The 26,799-nt window shown below is 47.2% G+C and overlaps 1 protein-coding gene across 1 annotated transcript in view; it reads right to left on the reverse strand.

Annotated features, from left to right (window-relative positions):
* Positions 1-4,255: 4,255 nt before the first annotated feature.
* Positions 4,256-26,799, reverse strand: part of dnmt1 (DNA (cytosine-5-)-methyltransferase 1) — a 79,484-nt gene continuing 56,940 nt past the window's right edge. Inside the window, exons 23-34 of the mRNA XM_084328771.1 lie at positions 24,719-24,911; positions 23,695-23,782; positions 23,468-23,593; positions 22,914-23,196; positions 21,481-21,622; positions 18,839-19,005; positions 18,085-18,262; positions 16,299-16,494; positions 10,794-10,957; positions 9,371-9,487; positions 5,652-5,769; positions 4,256-4,426 (exon numbers count right to left, since the gene is read on the reverse strand). Of these exons, the coding sequence (XP_084184897.1) occupies positions 4,389-4,426; positions 5,652-5,769; positions 9,371-9,487; positions 10,794-10,957; positions 16,299-16,494; positions 18,085-18,262; positions 18,839-19,005; positions 21,481-21,622; positions 22,914-23,196; positions 23,468-23,593; positions 23,695-23,782; positions 24,719-24,911 (1,810 nt within the window). The 3' untranslated portion in view covers positions 4,256-4,388. The remainder of the gene's footprint in view (positions 4,427-5,651; positions 5,770-9,370; positions 9,488-10,793; positions 10,958-16,298; positions 16,495-18,084; positions 18,263-18,838; positions 19,006-21,480; positions 21,623-22,913; positions 23,197-23,467; positions 23,594-23,694; positions 23,783-24,718; positions 24,912-26,799) is intronic.

The raw sequence follows: 26,799 nt of genomic DNA on the forward strand, positions 1-26,799 counted from the left end.
CATGAGTGCTCTAGGGAGTTTGTTAAAGTTTCCTTAAACAATCTAATTGAAATAAACGTTTCCATATTTAAGGTGTTTTGTAGTGTGTTCCAGCTATCAGCTGCTGCGTACTGAAAGGAGGAACGGCCTTGTGAGGAGTTGGCATGGGGGGCGTTTACCAGGATATGTGTGGCTGACCGGGTGTGGTAATTTGGGAGTGGACGAGGGTGGACTAGGCGAGTAAGGTGAGGGGGCTTACGGCCTAGAAGTGTTTTATATACAAAGGCTAGCCAGTGGATGTTGCGTCTAATCTCCAGGGAGGGCCAGTTTACTAGGGAGTATAGCTCGCAGTGGTGGGTCCTGTAGGGGGCATTGGTAGCGAAGCGAATGGCGGAGTGATATAGGATATCTAAGCGCTCTAGATCACCTTTACGGGCCAAGCTGTAGATTACATCGCTAAAATCAAATAGCGGCAGGACAGTCATCTGGACCAGGGTGAGTTTAGCAGATCTAGTGAAGGAGGAACGGTTCCTATACAGAAAGCTAAGCCTTGCTTTGACTTTGGCCTGCAGTTTAGTTAGGTGTTCAGAGAAGGAGAGTTTGGTGTCGATCCACACTCCCAGGTATTTATAAGAGGTGACCAGTTCAAGCTTTTTGCCATCGGCGGCTACAATGGTGCCAGTCTGGGAGGTACCCTTGTGGCCGAACCACATAACTTTGGTCTTGCTGGTGTTTAGGACCAGGCAAAGGGCGGAGAAACCAGCTTGGATTTTTAGAAAGCTCTCCTGGAGTTTTCAGGACAGCATCCGGGGAGGGACCAGAGGTGTACAGGACTGTGTCATCAGCATAGAGGTGAATTAGGGCGTTTCCAGCGAACTGGCCTATGTTGTTTATATAGATGGAGAAGAGGATTGGAGCTAGTAAGGAGCCATTTGTAATCTACCAAATGGTTGCTGTCAGGAAACCCCCTCGTCTTTCTGTCCTATTTTACTCTGGTTTTAGAGCAAAAACAGACATCTTTACACAGTATACCTAAAACCTGTACATAGCCTACTGAATGCAGTATTCTATGTCATGTTTCTTCCCGAAGGACAATAATACTATATATTATTCCTCACGAAAGATGAGCTGAACGCCAAGTGCAGCATTGTAAATCTAACATTTAGAAAAAAGTTGGAACACCATCTGAGGGAGGTATTCCTTATTCAACCGGCCTAATTCCAAGCTTCAATACACCGCAAGGCTTTGTAATATAGACGCTAAAAAAAATAGAATCATAGTGTAGCTTACCAGTATTTGTGAAGAGTAACATGAAGAAAAGATCCAGTTTTCAAAAGTGAAGTTTTAATTAGAAATACAAGAGTTTACAGAGTTTTGTGAAAAAGGTAAAGTCATACAAAAGAATGCACAATTATTCCAATAAGTCTACAAATATAGTCGCATGATCTTTAAGGCAAAAAAAGGCGATCAAGAATAGAGAGCGCTCTACTTGCCTGCAGGGTGTTTTTATATATATATACGATACTCATATAGTCATAAAAACACACCTTGTTATAGTACAGTACCAATCAGCGTGCATGGCTGGAATTACATGGCCACTCCTTAAGTAGAAGTACTTTCATACTATAAGTATTTCACTAAACAGTGGTTTATAGTGGTTTACAAAGTTAATGAAGTAGAAGTACTTTAATAAAGAAACTTTAACTCCATGTTTAAATCCATCTAAAAAGATAAGTAAAAAACAAATAGACGAGCAATAAAACTGAATGAGTGCAAAGGCTTGCAGGGTGAACGTAATTAATAAGGTGAGACGGACACAGACCCATTTGATAAGAGCTTTATTTGAAATATTACAACATATAAAAACTACATACAATTTATTCCACATTAGGTGGATATGTCCAAATACATGTTAAAACCACATTTAGAAACTCGTACACGGAATGATATAGAATGTCCAGAGAGTGACGGAACAACGCATTAACAACCACTTCCTGTCCAGAGTGTGACGGAACAACGCATTAACAACCACTTCCTGTCCAGAGTGTGACGGAACAACGCAGTAACAACCACTTCCTGTCCAGAGTGTGACGGAACAACGCAGTAACAACCACTTCCTGTCCAGAGTGTGACGGAACAACGCATTAACAACCACTTCCTGTCCAGAGAGTGACGGAGCAACGCATTAACAACCACTTCCTGTCCAGAGAGTGACGGAGCAACGCATTAACAACCACTTCCTGTCCAGAGAGTGACGGAGCAACGCATTAACAACCACTTCCTGTCCAGAGGCCTCAGTGACGGAGCAACGCATTAACAACCACTTCCTGTCCAGAGGCCTCAGTGACGGAGCAACGCATTAACAACCACTTCCTGTCCAGAGGCCTCAGTGACGGAGCAACGCATTAACAACCACTTCCTGTCCAGAGGCCTCAGTGACGGAACAACGCATTAACATCCACTTCCTGTCCAGAGGCCTCAGTGACAGAGCAACGCATTAACATCCACTTCCTGTCCAGAGGCCTCAGTGACGGAGCAACGCATTAACAACCACTTCCTGTCCAGAGGCCTCAGTGACGGAACAACGCATTAACAACCACTTCAGTTGAGAAGAGAGGGACGCAGGCCTAGTCTGCTGGGAGAGGGTTCTGGTTAGAGGGACGCAGGCCTAGTCTGCTGGGAGAGGGTTCTGGTGGTTAGAGGGACGCAGGCCTAGTCTGCTGGGAGAGGGTTCTGGTCGTTAGAGGGACGCAGGCCTAGTCTGCTGGGAGAGGGTTCTGGTGGTTAGAGGGACGCAGGCCTAGTCTGCTGGGAGAGGGTTCTGGTGGTTAGAGGGACGCAGGCCTAGTCTGCTGGGAGAGGGTTCTGGTGGTTAGAGGGACGCAGGCCTAGTCTGCTGGGAGAGGGTTCTGGTGGTTAGAGGGACGCAGGCCTAGTCTGCTGGGAGAGGGTTCTGGTGGTTAGAGGGACGCAGGCCTAGTCTGCTGGGAGAGGGTTCTGGTGGTTAGAGGGACGCAGGCCTAGTCTGCTGGGAGAGGGTTCTGGTGGTTAGAGGGACGCAGGCCTAGTCTGCTGGGAGAGGGTTCTGGTGGTTAGAGGGACGCAGGCCTAGTCTGCTGGGAGAGGGTTCTGGTTAGAGGGACGCAGGCCTAGTCTGCTGGGAGAGGGTTCTGGTTAGAGAGACGCAGGCCTAGTCTGCTGGGAGAGGGTTCTGGTTAGAGGGACGCAGGCCTAGTCTGCTGGGAGAGGGTTCTGGTGGTTAGAGGGACGCAGGCCTAGTCTGCTGGGAGAGGGTTCTGGTCGTTAGAGGGACGCAGGCCTAGTCTGCTGGGAGAGGGTTCTGGTGGTTAGAGGGACGCAGGCCTAGTCTGCTGGGAGAGGGTTCTGGTGGTTAGAGGGACGCAGGCCTAGTCTGCTGGGAGAGGGTTCTGGTTAGAGGGACGCAGGCCTAGTCTGCTGGGAGAGGGTTCTGGTTAGAGAGACGCAGGCCTAGTCTGCTGGGAGAGGGTTCTGGTTAGAGGGACGCAGGCCTAGTCTGCTGGGAGAGGGTTCTGGTGGTTAGAGAGACGCAGGCCTAGTCTGCTGGGAGAGGGTTCTGGTCGTTAGAGGGACGCAGGCCTAGTCTGCTGGGAGAGGGTTCTGGTCGTTAGAGGGACGCAGGCCTAGTCTGCTGGGAGAGGGTTCTGGTGGTTAGAGGGACGCAGGCCTAGTCTGCTGGGAGAGGGTTCTGGTGGTTAGAGGGACGCAGGCCTAGTCTGCTGGGAGAGGGTTCTGGTGGTTAGAGGGACGCAGGCCTAGTCTGCTGGGAGAGGGTTCTGGTGGTTAGAGGGACGCAGGCCTAGTCTGCTGGGAGAGGGTTCTGGTGGTTAGAGGGACGCAGGCCTAGTCTGCTGGGAGAGGGTTCTGGTCGTTAGAGAGACGCAGGCCTAGTCTGCTGGGAGAGGGTTCTGGTGGTTAGAGGGACGCAGGCCTAGTCTGCTGGGAGAGGGTTCTGGTCGTTAGAGGGATGCAGGCCTAGTCTGCTGGGAGAGGGTTCTGGTCGTTAGAGGGACGCAGGCCTAGTCTGCTGGGAGAGGGTTCTGGTCGTTAGAGGGACGCAGGCCTAGTCTGCTGGGAGAGGGTTCTGGTTAGAGGGACGCAGGCCTAGTCTGCTGGGAGAGGGTTCTGGTGGTTAGAGGGACGCAGGCCTAGTCTGCTGGGAGAGGGTTCTGGTGGTTAGAGGGACGCAGGCCTAGTCTGCTGGGAGAGGGTTCTGGTGGTTAGAGGGACGCAGGCCTAGTCTGCTGGGAGAGGGTTCTGGTGGTTAGAGGGACGCAGGCCTAGTCTGCTGGGAGAGGGTTCTGGTGGTTAGAGGGACGCAGGCCTAGTCTGCTGGGAGAGGGTTCTGGTGGTTAGAGGGACGCAGGCCTCTAGTCCGACTCCATCTTCTCTTGCTTCACGACGTCGCCTGCAGGGAAACGTGAAGCAGACATGAGTAGAGATACCAGAGTGTCTCACTTAATTAAGAGCCAAATCCATTTTCACGACCATTGTGGCAAAACACTGAACAGCCGGTTTCACTTTCACGCCAATTTAAATTCTCGCCGGCTACATACGAGCTCTCGGACGCACCGAGCTCACAGTAACCCGCAAACAAGTTACTTAAATACCAACGATATTTCATCCCGACAGCCAGGCCCCAAAAAAATTAATACTTGTGCAAATTAAATCTAAGACTTTAATACCTTGAGAATTGAATTCCCTGTAGATGCAGTGTCTACATTATTATAATAAAGTAAAGCGTTTGACACATCCGTCAGTTTAGATGAGACATGAACACGCTAAGACATGAACACGCTAAGACATGAACACGCTATGAACACGCTACAGGTAGAACCTTTACTGCAGTGGTTCTGTAACGACCTCCCTGCTCATCACAACACGGTAACACCATTTAAACTTTTATTAAAACAGCATCTTTTGGCAAGTGATATCTGAACAAATGTAGAAACTATTGAAATGTATGAAAGTCTTTTTTTAATTTTATATATATATATACTGTATATAAATGTTTTCCAAATGTGATGTAAAAGTGAGTTACAATTGAGGTCAAATACGCTTATTGGAAGTTGAACTATGCATTGCAACGTCATTATGCATCAACATCAATTTAGTTACATTAGGCTGTTTGAACAAATGTGTGGCATAGTGTGTACAGTTTGTATTCTTCCCCATTTCACATAGTTTGATTATTGGAGCTCGTCATGTGGAGTAGTCCAAGTCTCTAATGTTTACTTGTATGTTATGATGTCAGTATTATGTTGTCATGTTTACTTGTATTATTATGATGTCAGTATTATGTTGTCATGTTTACTTGTATGTTATGATGTCAGTATTATGATGTCATGTTTACTTGTATGTTATGATGTCAGTATTATGATGTCATGTTTACTTGTATGTTATGATGTCAGTATTATGTTGTCATGTTTACTTGTATGTTATGATGTTGTGGACCCCCCCCCCCCCCCCCCCCCCAGGAAGAGTAGCTTCTGCGATGCTGTAGCTCATTGAGATCCTAAAACACAAAACTATGTTCTTCCTTCATCCTCTGAACAGAGCGGATGAAAATTGAACAATGTTCATAACCTCAAGTATGAAGTCATTCTGAAGTGACAGAGTTTATAAAGAGTTACCCGATTCATTCTCTTCCTTTATAGCGGATTCATTCTCTTCCTTTATCCGCTCCAAGATGCACTTCTTGATCTCCATGCCGATGGCCCTGGAGAGGGGCGGGGGCACAGCGTTCCCAACCTGGCACACAGCGGGGGGGGGGGGGGGGGGGGGGGAACATGTCAACAAGAAGCATCTTCATACATCAAGAGGCTGTTGGTCTGTAGCTAAAAAAATAAACTCTGTCTGGAATGTATGATGATTTACACATATCTACCGTAAGTGGTTCTAGCATGAGTCACTGAATATAAATATCTTTGTGGCTAGATGAGAAATTTACATTTAAATTCCATGTGGACAACCTTGCCTCCAAGTTGACAGAAAATTGGCTTCCTATACAGAAACGGCTTTCCTTTCATTAGTAGGAAGCATTAGTTCACTTTTAAGGCCCTTATTGGTAAGCTACCTCCTTATACTACATCATTATTGGTAAGCTACCTCCTTATACTACATCATTATTGGTAAGCTACCTCCTTATACTACATCATTATTGGTAAGCTACCTCCTTATACTACATTATTGGTAAGCTACCTCCTTATACTACATCATTATTGGTAAACTACCTCCTTATACTACATCATTATTGGTAAACTACCTCCTTATACTACATCATTATTGGTAAGCTACCTCCTTATACTACATCATTATTGGTAAGCTACCTCCTTATACTACATTATTGGTAAGCTACCTCCTTATACTACATTATTGGTAAGCTACCTCCTTATTGGTAAGATACCTCCTTATACTACATCATTATTGGTAAGATACCTCCTTATACTACATCATTATTGGTAAGCTACCTCCTTATACTACATCATTATTGGTAAGATACCTCCTTATACTACATCATTATTGGTAAGATACCTCCTTATACTACATCATTATTGGTAAGATACCTCCTTATACTACATCATTGTTGGTAAGCTACCTCCTTATACTACATCATTATTGGTAAGCTACCTCCTTATACTACATCATTATTGGTAAGCTACCTCCTTATACTACATCATTATTGGTAAGTTACCTCCTTATACTACATCATTATTGGTAAGCTACCTCCTTATACTACATCATTATTGGAATGGAATTTTGGAACCAGTTCTAGTGACTGGCTGCTCCTCAACACATCCTGCGCCATAAACGTCGTACAACGGGTTTCAAGTTCATGCGAATTCTGCCAATCCACGGCGTACAACGTTATTGAGATCATATTTAAATTTTTCGCCATGTTATTCCTAATTCCCTCACGGAGCCTGGTCTGATGCAGTGGGACTCGGCACAACTCTGCAACGCTTCAATACTGCCCCCTCGTGGATGATCGGCGAGTTGCCAAACCGGAAATGGCCGGTTGGATCTCTGCATCTCCGAAATGCGTCCGGCCACTCGCATATTGTTGCGGGACTGTATACACACGTCCATGTGTAGCGATCGCTGCCATAACGCAATAATCGATACCGGAAATGGATTTAGGCGATCGCGTCAAATAAGTGGGATCTTTTTCCTCCAGTCTCATCGCCCAACGGTAAGATGAGGCTGACGTTAATTTCAGCCTGTTTGTTTATCATTATCCATGCAAACCGCTCTGATCAATATATCACCCATACTACATAAAGCATTTAACGACGATCACGGAATTAAACTAAAAGCTATGGAACACCCTGCCTATGGACATTAGGGAGGCTAGATAAAGCTATGGAACACCCTGCCTATGGACATTAGGGAGGCTAGATAAAGCTATGGAACACCCTGCCTATAGACATTAGGGAGGCTAGATAAAGCTATGGAACACCCTGCCTATGGACATTAGGGAGGCTAGATAAAGCTATGGAACACCCTGCCTATGGACAATAGGGGGTGCATTAAATATTTTCAAAAGTATGTTTAACACTTTAAGTGCCGAAAACGTGTTTAGGCGTCTTTCCTAGCCATGCTAAAGTTGCCGAGGACGCCCTAACTCGTCTTTAATATCAATATTTCAAAAATCTGTGATCATATTTTTCCTCCGCAGCCCTGAGACACAGTGCTGGCCTCCTCTCAACCCTCTAGCGGTTCAAGAGCGCCATCTGGTGGCCGATCGGCAGAAGCGCCAAACAGGAAGTCATGTGGATGAAGTGCTGATCACCCATATTACTTCCGGCCACTCTATAGCTCCCGCGACTCCATCTTGAAACACTCGATAATAGATCGCTCGCCCTAACTCAATAAACAACGTTATTTGGACGTATATACTATGATACAACCTGGAAATGGACCGGGTATTTCGACATCCCATAATGGAAAACTGTCTACCCCACGCTGATCGCCCAACGGCCTGCGGAGACTGGGGTGAGTTTTAGCGTGTAGTATTACCGTGTTCGACACCAACTGCTATGATGAACATTTGAACCACATTAGATGAATGTTATAACGTTGCCCGCGGAATTATAAACGATCCCCCGCCCATCCGGTCATCATCAGATGATACGTAGAAACTTCTAGAAGCACGTCCATTTGAAATTTTTCATCTGGCACCGATCGCTACCAAACTGTATTTGATCATCAATATAATGCATTTGGGGCTATAAATCACGTTCTGGAGAAAGCTGCAGAAAGAGATGAAAACATACTTATACTTTAGATCATATTTTAGTATGAATATGTGAATGAAAAAGTTTAACGTTCATACACCCTGAACAATACATATAGGACATTGAATGGGCCCTAATAATGGCAATCTAGCAATAGAATTTAAAAAGTTATAGCCCTGCAAAGAAGGGGAACTTCTCCATAGACAAATAGAGCTGGCAAGGGATGGTATATCATGAATTTAACCTTCGGCAGTTAAAGTGTTAAAAACATACCTCTTCACAATATTAGTCAATTTTATGTCTGCAGTTTATGCATTGCTTTTATTTTCTCTGCTAATCTTTATGCAAATTGTACGCTCATTTTATGCCCATTATGTCATCACTGCTGCAAAGCACTTTGGGCTGCGATTCTTGTACGAAAGGTGCTACAAATAAAGTAAATTATTAAAATGTTGGTACATTTCCCCCCCGAGAGTACAAGCTCCAGGGAGCTGTACAGGGTACAGTCCACCTGCTCTGCTGTACCGACTGTTGTAGGAGCTTCAGTTTGTAGGACTGTACCTGGAGGGTTCAGTTTGTAGGAGCTTCAGTTTGTAGGACTGTACCTGGAGCTTCAGTTTGTAGGAGCTTCAGTTTGTAGGACTGTACCTGGAGCTTCAGTTTGTAGGAGCTTCAGTTTGTAGGACTGTACCTGGAGCTTCAGTTTGTAGGACTGTACCTGGAGCTTCAGTTTGGAGGACTGTACCTGGAGCTTCAGTTTGGAGGACTGTACCTGGAGCTTAAGTTTGGAGGACTGTACCTGGAGCTTCAGTTTGGAGGACTGTACCTGGAGGGTTAGGTTACTGTACCTGGAGGGTTAGGTTACTGTACCTGGAGGGTTAGGTTACTGTACCTGGAGGGTTAGGTTACTGTACCTGGAGGGTTAGGTTACTGTACCTGGAGGGTTAGGTTTGTAGGACTGTACCTGGAGGGTTAGGTTTGTAGGACTGTACCTGGAGGGTTAGGTTACTGTACCTGGAGGGTTAGGTTTGTAGGACTGTACCTGGAGGGTTAGGTTACTGTACCTGGAGGGTTAGGTTACTGTACCTGGAGGGGTTAAGTTTGTAGGACTGTACCTGTCTGTGTTTGTCCAGGATGTTGCCGAAGAAGCGGTAGGTGTCGGGGAATCCTTGAGAGCGTGCGCACTCCCTCACACTGACCACACGGTGCTGCTCCGCATGCAGGACGCGCCCCTGCAACACAACCATCACAGTCAACCCAGAGCAGCAACACAACCATCACAGTCAACCCAGAGCAGCAACACAACCATCACAGTCAACCCAGAGCAGCAACACAACCATCACAGTCAACCCAGAGCAGCAACACAACCATCAGTCAACCCAGAGCAGCAACACAACCATCACAGTCAACCCAGAGCAGCAACACAACCATCACAGTCAACCCAGAGCAGCAACACAACCATCAGTCAACCCAGAGCAGCAACACAACCATCAGTCAACCCAGAGCAGCAACACAACCATCAGTCAACCCAGAGCAGCAACACAACCATCAGTCAACCCAGAGCAGCAACACAACCATCAGTCAACCCAGAGGAGCATCTTTGGTTGCATCTTGCGTTGTATGTGAATACCCGTTTTGTGATCCGTGTTACGAGTGTTGACAAAGTTCACATTGGGTTCTTGAAGTGTAGTGGTGACAGTAAGTGTGTAGTGGTGACAGTAAGTGTGTAGTGGTGACAGTGTGTAGTGGTGACAGTAAGTGTGTAGTGGTGACAGTAAGTGTGTAGTGGTGACAGTGTGTAGTGGTGACAGTAAGTGTGTAGTGGTGACAGTGTGTAGTGGTGACAGTAAGTGTGTAGTGGTGACAGTAAGTGTGTAGTGGTGACAGTAAGTGTGTAGTGGTGACAGTGTGTAGTGGTGACAGTAAGTGTGTAGTGGTGACAGTAAGTGTGTAGTGGTGACAGTAAGTGTGTAGTGTGTAGTGGTGACAGTAAGTGTGTAGTGGTGACAGTAAGTGTGTAGTGGTGACAGTAAGTGTGTAGTGGTGACAGTGAGTGTGTAGTGGTGACAGTAAGTGTGTAGTGGTGACAGTAAGTGTGTAGTGGTGACAGTAAGTGTGTAGTGGTGACAGTAAGTGTGTAGTGGTGACAGTAAGTGTGTAGTGGTGACAGTGTGTAGTGGTGACAGTAAGTGTGTAGTGGTGACAGTAAGTGTGTAGTGGTGACAGTAAGTGTGTAGTGGTGACAGTAAGTGTGTAGTGGTGACAGTAAGTGTGTAGTGGTGACAGTAAGTGTGTAGTGGTGACAGTAAGTGTGTAGTGGTGACAGTAAAGTGTCGTCGGAGCCCTATAGGCTTGGAAGACCATCGTGAGAAAAACAAGAGTTACTTATGGACCCATGTCAAGCCACACCCTCTTTTCTTGATACTCCAATCACAAATGCTGCTTGAAAGAAACAGTTGCGATTGGAGGATGGAGAAGAGGGCGGGGCTTGGTCAATACAGTCTGCTGATCCTACAGTCTACAGTCTGCTGGTCCTACCTGCTTGCCCATGGGCTCGGGGTTGGTGACGGTGGTGCTGAAGAACCCGTCCCACTCCAGCCTGCCGTACAGCCCGGCCCAGTGGTTGTGGCGGTTCCCCGTGTGAGGAAGACACCAGGGGATCAGGGTGTTGAACTGCCTGTCGGCCGGGTCACATGGCGTCCCTGAGACCAGACAAGACCATCAACATCAACTCATGGGACGCCAGTCACGAGTATAGTCGGGTTAACTCACCGACGCTTGAGCGCCAGTCAAGAGTATAGTCGGGTTAACTCACCGACGCTTGAGCGCCAATCACGAGTATAGTCAGGTTAACTCCCCAACGCTTGAGCGCCAATCACGAGTATAGTCGGGTTTTAATCAGCATTTATTTTATTAGCGATATCCATTCATTTTAATCGATCCAACCTGATGTTATCGTTGGGAATGGGTCTGAGCTCGCAAAAGGGCAAATATCGCCGCCTATCGTCTCCCGGATGGTATTGCACATCATTGGATTGGCTTGGCTGGGACTGTACATAAAAAAAAAATGTCCGGTCCGGGTTTTGCTTCTCGCCCATGCAGTATCGTTGTACCACGTTGACTGGGGACATTGAGCAGCGTGGATTATGCGTTTTGGACTATAACGTTGGATCAATGGACACGATCGATATTTGGAATGGTGATCAGGATTTGGATTAATCTTTTTGCAGAACATCTGATGTGAGGTAAGGACAGTGAGGTAAGGACAGTATTGGGTTAATCAGTTGTTTCTTTCATAGTGATCACAACGTGTCTGTGTGTGTGTGCGTAACGTTGGTGCTGAGCAAGGCACGGATAAGAGATTTTTCAGCCCGCTTTTGTATCGTGCATATATAGGGTTAGGGTTAGGGTTATATATACACGATAACACATATACTATAGATAATCTAGGGTTAGGGGGAAAATGACAACGTGTTGTGTATTCCACTAAAGGGCTATTATCGTGTATTTCTCTGGAATTACTAGAAAATCTCCAAACCTATACTCTTATTCAAAACGGTGTAACCAACGGAAATGTACCGATGAAAAAACAATCAGTTTCGTACATGTTGACTGCAAGCAAGTCATTGATAAGCGACGGGTGTGTTAGACCCATAGCCATAATTTGAGATATATTTTAAGCACTCGCAAATTTCCCCATCCTCCCATTGATTAAAGCGGTGGCGTGCTAGCCCTAATTTGGTCATATGGGCGTGGCGGTGAATGAGTTAACACATCTGCTCTGCCCGCTCGGAACATTTCAATCTGGCTACTCTATACTCTTGGGGGGCTTGGAATGCCATCCGTGTCTAACCGCTCGAAGTCGAGGACGCTGAAGATATTTGGATTTTCGCTTCATGCTGATCGGTTTGGGAGCGAACGCCGTCTGGGGATGGATTTGCTTAAAAAATATTTTGGAAAGACTGCAATCCTTGGCTCTGGCCAGGATTGAGGTCTGCCACATTGAACTGCTTAAGAGACTCACTGCGTACCAGGCAGATAAACACCGGAGATCTGCAGTAGGGGTGGACGGTATAAACGGTATACGGTATAAACGGTATGAATTTGCTCTACGGTATGGATTTTGCCTATACCGTGTAACCGGTAGTGCAGCTCTAAAATAGCAATGACGTCATGTAACCACAGCGCGACTATTTCACTCGCATTTGCCCCTAAAAATAGATAGAATTAGTCATAGATAATAGATATGTGCGAACTGGAAAAAGTTATTTAGGAGGCTTCGCGCAGTGCCAGCCCCTCCCGCACGCATGTAAACACGGGTCTACTAGTAGTCTAGTGGGACGGGACGTCTCCCTGAGCTAACGTTAGCTTAGCTACCGTTACAAAATGACCCAGTCAACTATTCACTTTTAGTTTAATACATGATGAGGCATTGTCTAACCGAACGGTATCTAGTCGGCCAGCTACCGATAGCTCCTGACATCAACAAACGCTCCATCAAGTCTAGTAGAGAGTAGACGTGTATGATAGCTCCGTTAGCCGTTAGCTCACGTTAACGAAAGTTAGTTCACCGTTCAAAACGAAATGTCCCATTGAACTAAATAATTCACTGAGGCGTTGTATTAACGTTATATATCCGGCTAGCAGTAGCTACAGATAGCTCCTGATATCAATGTCTTATAACACTGATTCGATGCGTATTCGAGCTGAGGGCTTGCTGAGCACAGTCAAGTAACGTTATGCCAATAGGGTCCAGGTGCAGCGCCGGAGAATCCTGGCCGTAGCTCTGCTCGAGGCTACTCGAGTATAGGTGCAGATGCAGCTCTGGAGAATCCTGGCCGTAGCTGGAGGCTACTAGAGTACACACAGACAGTGGAGCTTGTTGCGTGGTGGCGATGTCTCGCAGATAATACAAGTACAAGTCTAATTATATAATATATATATTTTATAAAAAAAATATATATATATATATATATAAAATAAAAATTTTTTTTATCAAAAACGATGATACCGTGATATATACCGTTACCGTCTATGCTTCAGATTATACCGTGATATAAATTTTAGACCATACCGTCCACCCCTAATCTGCAGTCATTCTGGATATTGCAGAGAAAATTCAGGCCGCGCTAAACAGTGTTTAAATTTAAATTGGGGCATTTTTCACTAAGGGAAGCATTATTCTACTCCCAGTGCCTCCCTGCCAGCAGAATATTTCAGAATTCTGTATTTTGCTTTGTACGCTCATTTTACCATCAGAAATAGTGTCTAATAAGTGGGAATGAATAAATGTCCACAATTTAATAAGATATAACAGTCCATTTAATGTTTTTAAGTGCTGCAACTCAGAAATAGTTAAATTTTACACAATATTTTTCAAATAGTATTGTGACAAAATAAAAACACATTTCAAGTGTAAACAATTTTTTTTTATCACAATGTAAGTAGCCTAGTTATATCTATTCTCGGCTTGGGAGGGGGGGGGGGGGGGGGAGCGGAGCGGAGCTAAGTTAACAATATACTAGTTATCACCATACATAACGCTTACCGTAATTCCTCTAATAGTAACCCCGGCTTGTATTTGCTTAAACTGTAGCAGGTACCAGGCTTGTATTAGGAGGAGGCCTGTATAAGAGGGAGGCCTATATTTCAAATTTTCAAACGGATCATAATGAATAAATCAACATTTTGTGTCAGTTTGAACCCAGTAAAATGTACTGGGTTCATTTATTGAAACCAAGTACTGTATGAAATAGTAAACAGTGCAATTACAGGTGGTCACTGGTCATTTCCACGTTTTCAAAGTGAAATCAAGTAACTAGCTCAGTATGCAGCTCAGTATATTAGTAACCCGGCTTGTATTAGGAGGCCGGCTTATAATTGCTTAGCTCAAGAGCGCACCCGGCCATTAATAGAGACCCGGCTTGTATTTGGGACCCGGTTACTATTAGAGGAATTACGGTATATTGAAACACGTTGACATTAGGGCCGTTCTTTCAACCTAAAAGTGCACTTTCAACCTCAAACCTAAATTCCTTAGCGACCCGTGTTGCCAATGTAAACAAATCAGCGCGCACATTCGAGACGGATACGAAATGAGTCATACGGAACAAATAACGTATAATGGAGGCTGAAATTAGAGCAATGTGAGTCACAAACTCACGACAGTAGTACACAACTACACAGATGCACAAAATTGATTCTGCATTGATTAAGTGATAATCAAAACCCAGCTTAAGCCATTAAACCCCTGTAGTGAATCGCGAAGCCAAGAAGCTATCCTTTCTAGTCCTATGTACTGTAACGTTGCATAGCTATTTCATCACAATAGTGTCAGTGATTAGCCTCGCCCTCTAGCTGTATCTATTGTGATCACCAGGGATCATCGTTAGAGAGCTGGTGTGTGTTGAAGCACAGTGTTTTTCCGTGTTCCTGACATGGCTTTTGGAGAGTGATCTTCGCACGTGTTTTGAGAGTCCAGTCCACGGCATGTTGACAGAATTAGCAAAACACCTTATCGCCGGTCATATACAAGTCATTAGGATACTGCGCTGCTCTGAATTTAGGGCCTAGTGTGGAATTTCTTCCGACGTTAACACCAAAGCAGCTAGACGCTTGGACAATGCTGCGTGTTGTGTGTAGCGTCCCCGGTCTTGTTTGCTTTGCACTAGGGATGTCCCGATCCGATCATGTGATCGGGAAGGGCAAAAAAAAAAAAAAAAAAAATGTATTCAACAACCATGACCATGTTCACATCTTAAACTCATACTGAGGCCTTAGTTTTGGTTTTAAATTGCATATCATCATTCATTTATTTATTGTCACAGAGCAGAAGAATTTTGCCAAAACAAACCAATAGTATTCAGCTGCAGAACGGCAGACCAGCCACACTCTCAGACCCTCTTGATTTAATTATACATCAAATGATTTATGTCAAGGATTGCAATGCCTCGCTTGAATGAAGTTAACTTTTCACCTGGATAACGTCAACATTCAGGGTGAATGTAATGTGAGAAATTGGGATGTAAAAAAAGAAAATTTATCGGATCGGGAAAGATCGGTATCAGTAGATATCGGATCGGGAAAGATCGGTATCAGTAGATACTCAAAATCACATGATCGGGATCGGATCGGGAGCAAAAAAATGTGATCGGGACATCCCTACTTTGCACCAAACGTTCCATGTTCTCCCGAACACGGCATTTCAGTCCAGATTAGGGCAAATTCTGCAATATTCCACGTTTACAGTTGATTCCGTTTTTATTGGTAAATTCCGCGATTCCGTGAACGCGGATTTCATATGGCTCTACATTAACACATGGTCCTACCTCCTGAGCAGCTGCAGAGGGTTAAACACATTAACACATTACCTCCTGAGCAGCTGCAGAGGGTTAAACACATTAACACATTACCTCCTGAGCAGCTGCAGAGGGTTAAACACATTACCTCCTGAGCAGCTGCAGAGGGTTAAACACATTAACACATTACCTCCTGAGCAGCTGCAGAGGGTTAAACACATTAACACATTACCTCCTGAGCAGCTGCAGAGGGTTAAACACATTAACACATTACCTCCTGAGCAGCTGCAGAGGGTTAAACACATTAACACATTACCTCCTGAGCAGCTGCAGAGGGTTAAACACATTAACACATTACCTCCTGAGCAGGTGCAGACCCCCCGCAGGGTTAAACACATTACCTCCTGAGCAGGTGCAGACCCCCCTCAGGGTTAAACACATTACCTCCTGAGCAGGTGCAGACCCCCCGCAGGGTTAAACACATTACCTCCTGAGCAGGTGCAGACCCCCCTCAGGGTTAAACACATTACCTCCTGAGCAGGTGCAGACCCCCCTCAGGGTTAAACACATTACCTCCTGAGCAGGTGCAGACCCCCCTCAGGGTTAAACACATTACCTCCTGAGCAGGTGCAGACCCCCCGCAGGGTTAAACACATTACCTCCTGAGCAGGTGCAGACCCCCCGCAGGGTTAAACACATTACCTCCTGAGCAGGTGCAGACCCCCCGCAGGGTTAAACACATTACCTCCTGAACAGGTGCAGACCCCCCTCAAGGCGCCCGTGCTGCTGCGCCCGTTCTTCTTGTCGTGGTGCGAGTAGCGGAGCTTCTTGCTCATGGTGCCGTCCTTCAGCCGCACCTCCAGGTTGGGCAGGTCCCTCCAGTCGGAGCCGGGGGCCAGAGGGATGTGTCTCATACGGGCCGCCACCAGGGCACTCATGTCCTGAAGCAGAGGGTGAGGGTTAGGACCAGGGCACTATGTCCTGAAGCAGAGGGTGAGGGTTAGGACCAGGGCACTATGTCCTGAAGCAGAGGGTGAGGGTTAGGACCAGGGCACTCATGTCCTGAAGCAGAGGAAGTACATCAGTTATAAAAAATACTAGGTTTTGTATTTTCAGGTGTAAATCAGTCCAAATGATTTGAACATACAGTACATGGTTAGGGTTATCCAACTTGCTGGTGTGAACGCACCTTGCAGATGTGGTCTCGGAGGGTTAGTTAGATTCAGGGGGGTTGCTGGTGTGATGTGATCTCGGAGGGTTAGTTAGATTCAGGGGGGTTGCTGGTGTGATGTGATCTCGGAGGGTTAGTTAGATTCAGGGGGGGGGGGTTGGTGTGATGTGGTCTCGGAGGGTTAGTTAGATTCAGGGGGGGGGGGGTTGGTGTGATGTGGTCTCGGAGGGTTAGTTAGATTCAGGGGGGTTGCTGGTGTGATGTGGTCTCGGAGGGTTAGTTAGATTCAGGGGGGTTGCTGGTGTGATGTGGTCTCGGAGGGTTAGTTAGATTCAGGGGGGTTGCTGGTGTGATGTGGTCTCGGAGGGTTAGTTAGATTCAGGGGGGGTTGGTGTGATGTGGTCTCGGAGAGTTAGTTAGATTCAGGGGGGTTGCTGGTGTGATGTGATCTCGGAGGGTTAGTTAGATTCAGGGGGGGGGGGTTGGTGTGATGTGATCTCGGAGGGTTAGTTAGATTCAGGGGGGTTGCTGGTGTGATGTGGTCTCGGAGGGTTAGTTAGATTCAGGGGGGTTGCTGGTGTGATGTGGTCTCGGAGGGTTAGTTAGATTCAGGGGGGTTGCTGGTGTGATGTGGTCTCGGAGGGTTAGTTAGATTCAGGGGGGTTGCTGGTGTGATGTGGTCTCGGAGGGTTAGTTAGATTCAGGGGGGTTGCTGGTGTGATGTGGTCTCGGAGGGTTAGTTAGATTCAGGGGGGTTGCTGGTGTGATGTGGTCTCGGAGGGTTAGTTAGATTCAGGGGGGGTTGGTGTGATGTGGTCTCGGAGGGTTAGTTAGATTCAGGGGGGTTGCTGGTGTGATGTGGTCTCGGAGGGTTAGTTAGATTCAGGGGGGGTTGGTGTGATGTGGTCTCGGAGGGTTAGTTAGATTCAGGGGGGGTTGGTGTGATGTGGTCTCGGAGGGTTAGTTAGATTCAGGGGGGGTTGGTGTGATGTGGTCTCGGAGGGTTAGTTAGATTCAGGGGGGGTTGGTGTGATGTGGTCTCGGAGGGTTAGTTAGATTCAGGGGGGGTTGGTGTGATGTGGTCTCGGAGGGTTAGTTAGATTCAGGGGGGTTGGTGTGATGTGGTCTCGGAGGGTTAGTTAGATTCAGGGGGGTTGCTGGTGTGATGTGGTCTCGGAGGGTTAGTTAGATTCAGGGGGGTTGCTGGTGTGATGTGGTCTCGGAGGGTTAGTTAGATTCAGGGGGGGGTTGCTGGTGTGATGTGGTCTCGGAGGGTTAGTTAGATTCAGGGGGGGGTTGCTGGTGTGATGTGGTCTCGGAGGGTTAGTTAGATTCAGGGGGGTTGCTGGTGTGAACGCACCTTGCAGATGTGGTCTCGGAGGATGGGCTGGTACTGCGTGCCCCGGATCTGCCTCTGGAACCAGGACTGGGGCTCCCCGTTGTAGGAGATCTCCAGGCCAGCCGCTCCGTTACGGATCTCCGGCAGGTCAGACATGGTGTCCCGGACTGTGATGGTCCTGTAGATTCCCCCGTTACCTCTGTGGGGGGGAGGAAAGCAAACAGTTATGATTATATAGGATAAAGAAAAAGACTGCTAGACAAGACAGCTGGTAAGATTGATAATAGAATTGTCAGGGTTCCCATTCTGGAGATGTTAAGACTCCTTGGTGTAACTGTGTGTGTAGCTGATGTTAGACTCCTTGGTGTAACTGTGTGACTCCTTGGTGTAACTGTGTGTGTGTAGCTGATGTTAGACTCCTTGGTGTAACTGTGTGACTCCTTGGTGTAACCCGTGTGTGTAGCTGATGTTAGACTCCTTGGTGTAACTGTGTGACTCCTTGGTGTAACTGTGTGTGTAGCTGATGTTAGACTCCTTGGTGTAACTGTGTGACTCCTTGGTGTAACTGTGTGTGTAGCTGATGTTAGACTCCTTGGTGTAACTGTGTGACTCCTTGGTGTAACTGTGTGTGTAACTGTGTGACTCCTTGGTGTAACTGTGTGTGTAGCTGATGTTAGACTCCTTGGTGTAACTGTGTGACTCCTTGGTGTAACCCGTGTGTGTAGCTGATGTGTGTAGCTGATGTTAGTGTAACCGTGTGTGTAGCTGATGTTACCGCGTGACGTTGCTGAAGTACTTCTTCTCGTCCACCACCACGTTCAGGGAGCAGGCTCGGGGGGCGAACACGTGCAGCGGCTCCGGGTAGCGAGGAAGCTTCTCCCCGGGAGCTGCAGCCAAGATGATCGCCCTGCGGCGGGTCTGGGCCACGCCGTACTGACCAGCCTGCGGGCGGAGGGGGCGCAGTTAGAGACATGAGGCCTAGCTAGCATCACTCTGTATATTAGTTTAAACATGGTATTGTGTGGTGAACTTTGAAACTGTACAGACAGGGTCTGGGCACAGGCGCTGTGGGAGCGATTGCAGACGGCAGCACAGAGGTCATCCGCAGAGGTGCTTTAGCATCAACAAAGATAGCTGGTCGGCTCGGGAGGGGAGAAGCCGTTGCTATAGTGATGATAGGGTGGGGTTGCTATGGGCTGGTCGCAGTTGCTAGGGGAAAGACGTTATAGCTGAGAGTTTCTTCCGGTTCGAGTCAGACAAGCCAGACGAGCGTCGACAACGAGACAGCAGAGATAGCTCCAGGAGGGGAGCCACAAGGACATAGCTTGAGGCCAACGGAACATGCTTCGGCTAGGGAGCTAGGCCGCAACCATCAAGCTCCGGCTAACAGGACAGGCTTCGGCTAGGGAGCTAGGCCGCAACCATCAAGCTCCGGCTAACAGGACAGGCTTCGGCTAGGGAGCTAGGCCGCAACCATCAAGCTCCGGCTAACAGGACAGGCTTCGGCTAGGGAGCTAGGCCGCAACCATCAAGCTCCGGCTAACAGGACAGGCTTCGGCTAGGGAGCTAGGCCGCAACCATCAAGCTCCGGCTAACAGGACAGGCTTCGGCTAGGGAGCTAGGCCGCAACCATCAAGCTCCGGCTAACAGGACAGGCTTCGGCTAGGGAGCTAGGCCGCAACCATCAAGCTCCGGCTAACAGGACAGGCTTCGGCTAGGGAGCTAGGCTGCAACCATCAAGCTCCGGCTAATAGGACAGGCTTCGGCTAGGGAGCTAGGCCGCAACCATCAAGAGAGATAGTTATTAATTTAATTAATAGTTTTCACCTTTCAATTTGTTTCGTTTGTACGAGACGTTTTGTTTATGAAAATGAACATAACCATCCAGGAAAGAGATCACATTTCCAGTGTTAATTCTTCTGATTACAGATGCATCAACGGGGTGAAACAGTGCGACAGCCAGTAAGATTATCAACAAAATAACAAACACAACGCAGACTTCACGGACGGGTTGATAGGTTGGAACACCAAATCTAAACACTATACTCCAGGGACGGGCACGAGTAATGTTTACCAGATAAGAGTACTTTATGAATTACTTTAGTGCTCGAGTAATTGTTTAGGGAAATCTATTTTTAGAAGGCATCTTTTTTTTTTATCCACTTTTTCTCCCATTTTCTATTTTTCTCCCATCCCAATTTTCGTATCATCCAATTCAACCTAGGGCTGGGCGATATGGAAAAAAATCATATTGCGATAACGATATGATAATGTTATCATATTTCTCGATATCGATAATTATCGAAATTGTTATAAGTATAAAAAAAAAAATGTTTTTAAACAGAACAGATTTATGTTTATTTTGCAGCAATTCTTTGTCGTTGCCGCCATCTTTAGTGTTACATCCCCTCACACTCCAGTTCTCAGGCTCCATCTTTAGTGTTACAGCCCCTCACACTCCAGTTCTCAGGCTCCATCTTTAGTGTTACATCCCCTCACACTAGTTCTCAGGCTGCAGCTGGTTTAAAAGCGAAAGTAAACCGGCTTCTCTGCTGGCTGTGGCTCCAGGGGAGTTGAACAGTTCTGGCTCTGCTAGTTTATTTTCGATCTTTTGGCGCTTTTTTGGTGGACAAACCACCGCACATGTGCACCGTGACTGGTGACTAGCTCTGCTAGCACACATAGCCTACTGTGTACAGACGGTTTCAAACTATTTTAAATTAGAAAGCAAACAAAATAAATGGACGAGAGAAAAATAAATCTCAATTTGGTCAGTATTGTCATTTGGACAAGCAAAGCCATTACTTTAAGTTGCAGGCAAGAAAGACAAGTCTGTCCACTGTCTCTGGTTTTAAAACTGCCCTGTTGCAGGTCAAAAAATAAATAAAAAAATTCGATAGATTAAAATATATCGCGATATTTATCGTTATATTGCCCAGCCCTAATTCAACCCTCCCCCGTCTTTGAACACCGTTTCTTGCCTCCCACAAGCCAGCTGCAATGTAGACTAAGTCATACATAGCACGAGTCCCCTCCGATATGAGGTAATAGCAGTCGCATCTTTCCACCTGCGCGGCTCGATCTTTCAGCGTCAGGGGTCTGGGCTTTGGAGGGGCCCCGCCCCCGTCGCTTCCTGATTCTACTGCGTAGGAGTCGCTGTCCACAACGCCCGATCCCCAACCATCAGTTTCCCTCCCCCTAATACTGACAGTGTATTAGTGCGGACGACCAGCTAAACTGAAAGCAATGTGGAGCGCTGGGCTCGAACAGGGAGGCGAACCTGTTCGAGCCCAGTCTCCAGTATTCGTGGTGAGCGCCTTGCCCACTGCACCACGTAGCCACCCTTTTAGAAGGCATCTTAAAGCGCCTGGCAATCTCACACACTACAGAAAGTACCTAAGGTGATCAATCACTCACCTGAAGGATTCCAAAGGTACACTGGTAACCCATGCGCACCAGACAGCGAATCGTCAGCTTCAAGACCATGGACTTCTTGAACGAGACAAAGTTCCTCACATTCTCCAGCAGGAAGAACTTGGGTCTGTAGTAATCACAGTAACTGCAAGAGAAGGTAAACTAGTTATTGTACTGCGAACTCTACCAAGAAATAGTCAAACGCATCCAACCATCTGTTGGGGCAACGGAACATTTCACAAGCTCTATGTAAATGGTGCATTTATATAACAGCTTTTATCCAAAGTGCTTTACAATTTGTTCCTCACATCTTACCCATTCACCTCACACAGATGGCGGAGGCAACAATGCAAAGTGCCAACCTGCTCATCGGAAGCAATTAGAGGTTAAGTGTCTTGCTCATGGACACTTAGACATACTGCCCGGGAATCGAACCAGGAACCTTATTACCAGACGACCACTCTACCTCCTGAGCCACTGTCACCGCTTCTCAACATGAGAATTGGGGATGGGCAAGACTTGATAGTCATCCGATAGTCACTTTGAATACTAATTGAATCTGTGCCCATCCCTGGTGAGAATAATGAAGCCATGCTGCTCACCTCAGGTAGGAGACCACCAGAGAGCTCTTGAACTTGGAGTAGGTTAGGGTTAGGACTCACCTCAGGTAGGAGACCACCAGAGAGCTCTTGAACTTGGAGTAGGTTAGGGTTAGGGCTCACCTCAGGTAGGAGACCACCAGAGAGCTCTTGAACTTGGAGTAGGTTAGGGTTAGGACTCACCTCAGGTAGGAGACCACCAGAGAGTTATTGAACTTGGAGTAGGTTAGGGTTAGGGCTCACCTCAGGTAGGAGACCACCAGAGAGTTCTTGAACTTGGAGTAGGTTAGGGTTAGGGCTCACCTCAGGTAGGAGACCACCAGAGAGTTCTTGAACTTGGAGTAGGTTAAGGTTAGGGCTCACCTCAGGTAGGAGACCACCAGAGAGCTCTTGAACTTGGAGTAGGTTAGGGTTAGGGCTCACCTCAGGTAGGAGACCAGAGAGCTCTTGAACTTGGAGTAGGTTAAGGTTAGGGCTCACCTCAGGTAGGAGACCACCAGAGAGTTCTTGAACTTGGAGTAGGTTAAGGTTAGGGCTCACCTCAGGTAGGAGACCACCAGCGAGTTCTTGAACTTGGAGTAGGTTAAGGTTAGGGCTCACCTCAGGTAGGAGACCACCAGAGAGCTCTTGAACTTGGAGTAGGTTAGGGTCAGGGCTCACCTCAGGTAGGAGACCACCAGCGAGTTCTTGAACTTGGAGGTTAGGGTTAGGGCTCACCTCAGGTAGGAGACCACCAGAGAGTTCTTGAACTTGGAGTAGGTTAGGGTTAGGGCTCACCTCAGGTAGGAGACCACCAGAGAGTTCTTGAACTTGGAGTAGGTTAGGGTTAGGGCTCACCTCAGGTAGGAGACCACCAGAGAGTTCTTGAACTTGGAGTAGTCTCGGGAGTTGAAGCGGTTCATGCCACTGAAGCCCTGGCAGGGGGGCCCTCCGCACAGCATCTCCACGTCGCCCTTCTGGGGCAGCTTCTGGCCCAGAGAGTTGGTCTTCTCTCCGGACATGACCAGCTTCAGCAGCACGTTGCAGTCCTCCGTGAAGACCGTGGTGCCGGGGTTGTTCAGCCGGAAGGCCTGCGCTGCGGGGTCCCACATCTCTATCGCCCACAGCGTCTCGGAGATACCTGGGGGGGGGGGGGGGGGGGGAGATGGTCACTATAGAACGTTCACTACTGATGACTGATTATCACAGGATTGCCAAGGACCGCCTTATGGCCATCCAGAACTTTAACACCTCAGAGTCTGAGGGCAGCCATGCTGCGTGGCGTTTTCACGGCCAACAAAGACCGAATGTCCTCCCCTTGGATGAACTTAAGTTCTTCCATTCCTCAAATTTAGGACATATACTAGTGAACAAAAGAACAGCGTAGTTAAGGAGATGCTGTGAGAACTCACCCGCCTGGTGGAATCCTTCAGACAGACCGCCGCAGCCAGAGAACACATCCAGCGTACGATACTTGGGCACTTTAGGTTCCTGAGGCTCCTGCGTGTCCTGAGGCTCCTGCTTCCCTTTGCCTTTACCTGCAACAACAGCTCTGAGCTCAGTGAAGACGCCCCAAACAGTCAAACCAAGACTAAACTAATTAACTTTTCAGAGGCTAGAAAGGGCCCAACTCGTTTACCTTTGCCCTTTCCTTTGCCTTTGTTGATGACTTTCGAACGGGCATGGTTAGGGGGGTCCTCGAAGCTCTTGGTCTTGGCATTGTACGCCTGTGGGTTAAGATAAGATAAGGAAAGGATCCATCACATTAGATGTTTTGTACACGTGATCTCAAGAAGGTACTGAACGAGGGCGGTCAGGTGGCGTAGCGGAGATTGCGCTCGTCGCCAATGCAAGAGGCTGCGGTCTCGACTCCCGGAGTCAGCATTGCTTGCGGCTTGGGCTGATCGCTATACTAACCCGTTTGGCTGGGTTAGGGGGAGGGAAGCCGTGGGTGGTAATCTGGCGTTGTGACCTACAGGTCAGGTCTGGGCGCCTGCTCAGCGAAAGGCAGGAAGTGGTGAAGGCAGCATGACCTCCCACGCGTTACACTTCACCAATGAGAGCCCTCGCTGCCAGGTGAGAAGAGAGTCACTGGCTGTCGCCGCATGTGTCGGAGGAAGCGTGCGGATGACTTCAGGGTTCCCTTGTACCGACCGGTAGGAGAACATGCGCGCAACAACCAGGTACGGGAGGGGGGGAATTGGCACAACGACTAAATTGGGACGGGGAGAAAACAGAAAAATCGGAGAAAGAGAGGATAAAAAATAAATAAAAAAGTACTGAACAAGCTCAGTGGCAGTTTTTCATGTCTGGTCATTATTAGCATGGTGTTATTCACTGTCAAAGATGCAAAGAAAAATCATAATTCATATTCTCCTTTGTTTCATCATAATTTAAGCAAGCCTAGTAATAGACACCATATTTCTGACACTGGGAATACATTCACTGAGGTCCATAGATGTCCCTAGATACCTTCACTGAGGTCCCTAGATACCTTCACTGAGGTCCCTAGATACATGGACGTTGTAGAAGTGGAGCAATCTTCCATTTACTTGGGTATGTACTTTTAGGAGAATTTTCAGAAAATATGGCTAGGGCTTAAGAGGTTAATAAACCAATCGCATAATTGGTCAAATTGTAATCTACTGGAAATAGAGCCTGACCTCCAGGAAGTAGAAGCGGTCTGGTCCTCCGCTGGAGAAGTCGTGGACAGACTGGATGAGGTCCTCAGCGTACTCCACCCGGCAGCGGCCCAGAGCCTCGGACAGGCTGACGGTCGCCTCCTCATCGCTCCAGTACAGCTGGTTGATGTCCGTGTGGTAACCGCCCTTCATCCCTTTGTGAGTGTTCTCGGGTCTGGAGAGGGGACAAGAGAGAGACAAGAGACGAGAACTGGTGCTTTAGTTTAGTGTTCAGGTCTGGGGGAGAGACAACTGTCAAATTTAACACAGAACATGATCAGAACCTGATCAATCAAAACATTTGAGTTGCAGACAATTCTGAAGTATTAAAATAAAATCAGTCAGGGCGGTCAGGTGGCGTAGCGGAGATTGCGTTCGTCACCAACACCGGAGACGCTGGATTCGCCAGTTCGAATCCAGCTCACAGCTCCGGGGTTGTCACCAGCTTGGCTGGCCGTTCACACTAATACAATTGGCTGTATTAGAGGGTGGGAGAAGCTGGCGGGGTGGGTCCGGGTCGTTGTAAACAGCGACTCCTACAGTTCGGTCGGGGCGCCTGCTCAGCGCGGATAGGATCTAAGGGGGGTAGTGTGATCCTTCCACACGTTACACCCTCTCAGTGAGAGTCCGCGCTGCCAGGTGAAAAGAAGCGGTTGATTGGCTAGACGTGTGTCGGAGGAAGCACGTGGTAGCCTCCACTCTCCCAGACCGACTGTGGGGGTAAGTGCGCAGCGACCAGGAAGGGGATTGGGAATTGGCATAACGACTAACATTGGGATGGGAGAAAATCGGAGGAAAAAGGAGGGGGAAAAATATCAAAAAAAAAAAAAAAAAAAATAGAAATCAGTCAATTTACAACTTTATGATGTTCAATTAAGTAGAGTCTAGGGCTGTCCCCGACTAAGGATTTGGATAGTCGACTTATAATTGGCCAAAATTTGCAGTTAGTAGACTATTAGTCGACAAGAAAAAAGTATAATATTTGTATTTTATTTTATTATTTAATTTTTTTGTATCATTCCATTTGGGCTGTGGGGGGTGCTTAACACATTGGGGACGGACCACGGAGAAATACGTGTTTCGAATCCATGCGTTGTGGACAGAAGCACGGATATATCCGTGGGAAGTTGTTATTGCTTTTATTCCATTTTAATAACTTATTCAAGGTCGCCGAGCGGCACTGCAGATTTACCCTACTCTTTGAATTCGCCAACATGCAATACCGGCCAGATCCTCTTAGGGGCGCTATCGCGATAATAGAGTGTTCCCTGTGGCAGAAGTTCTCTTTTTTTGGATCTCTAATGTAGTTTTCTACTCATCTGAAGCGATAGCTATTGTCTGTTGCACGGGACACGTTTTGAATTGTGGATTTCACTATGCAATAAGGGGATTTATCATCAGCCAATGGACATATCGATCTACCAGATGGCGATGGTTAACGGGGAAATGCTTGGGGGGATCCAACCGGCTGATGGTAAGATCTTTTTCACGTAAATTACAGCCCGATCGGGCATTGTTTTGATAGCCATCCAGGCGATCGGCCTATGTGGCTAGTTAGACGAACACGGTTATTGGTAATCAATAATAATAAACAACGTCCCCCGCCAGCCCCCCCTTTCATGCATACATGCTTTGGGATCGTGCCGATCATATGCAGTTTGAGTTATTTCTGTAGCATCTGTAAAACGGAAATGCCATTGGATATAACGTTAGCAGCTATTAGCCCTATATCTAGCTTTCCAGAAAATATACTAGTCCCAAATCCCGTATAACGCTTATATTCACGACGCTATAAAATGAGAACCTATTGATGATTTTTTTTTCTTTAAGCCATTTTGAAGGGATGGTTTATGGACTCAATTGACAATGAGAATGGACAGATAGCAATACTATAAAGTATAGATTTAGCTGTACAAACAGCCCCACGTCTGTTTACATTCCCCGGTCCTCTTGCGATTAATTAGACTCATCCCAATGGCCCCGAATGTGTTAATGTCTGAAGGAGTCGACAGAAGGCTTCTTGTCCTCTGCGAAAGCATGCGATTGGTCCACTGATAGATACA

Source organism: Notolepis coatsorum (genome assembly GCF_963971535.1).
Source record: "Notolepis coatsorum genome assembly, chromosome: 14".
Classification (NCBI taxonomy): Eukaryota; Metazoa; Chordata; class Actinopteri; order Aulopiformes; family Paralepididae; genus Notolepis; species Notolepis coatsorum.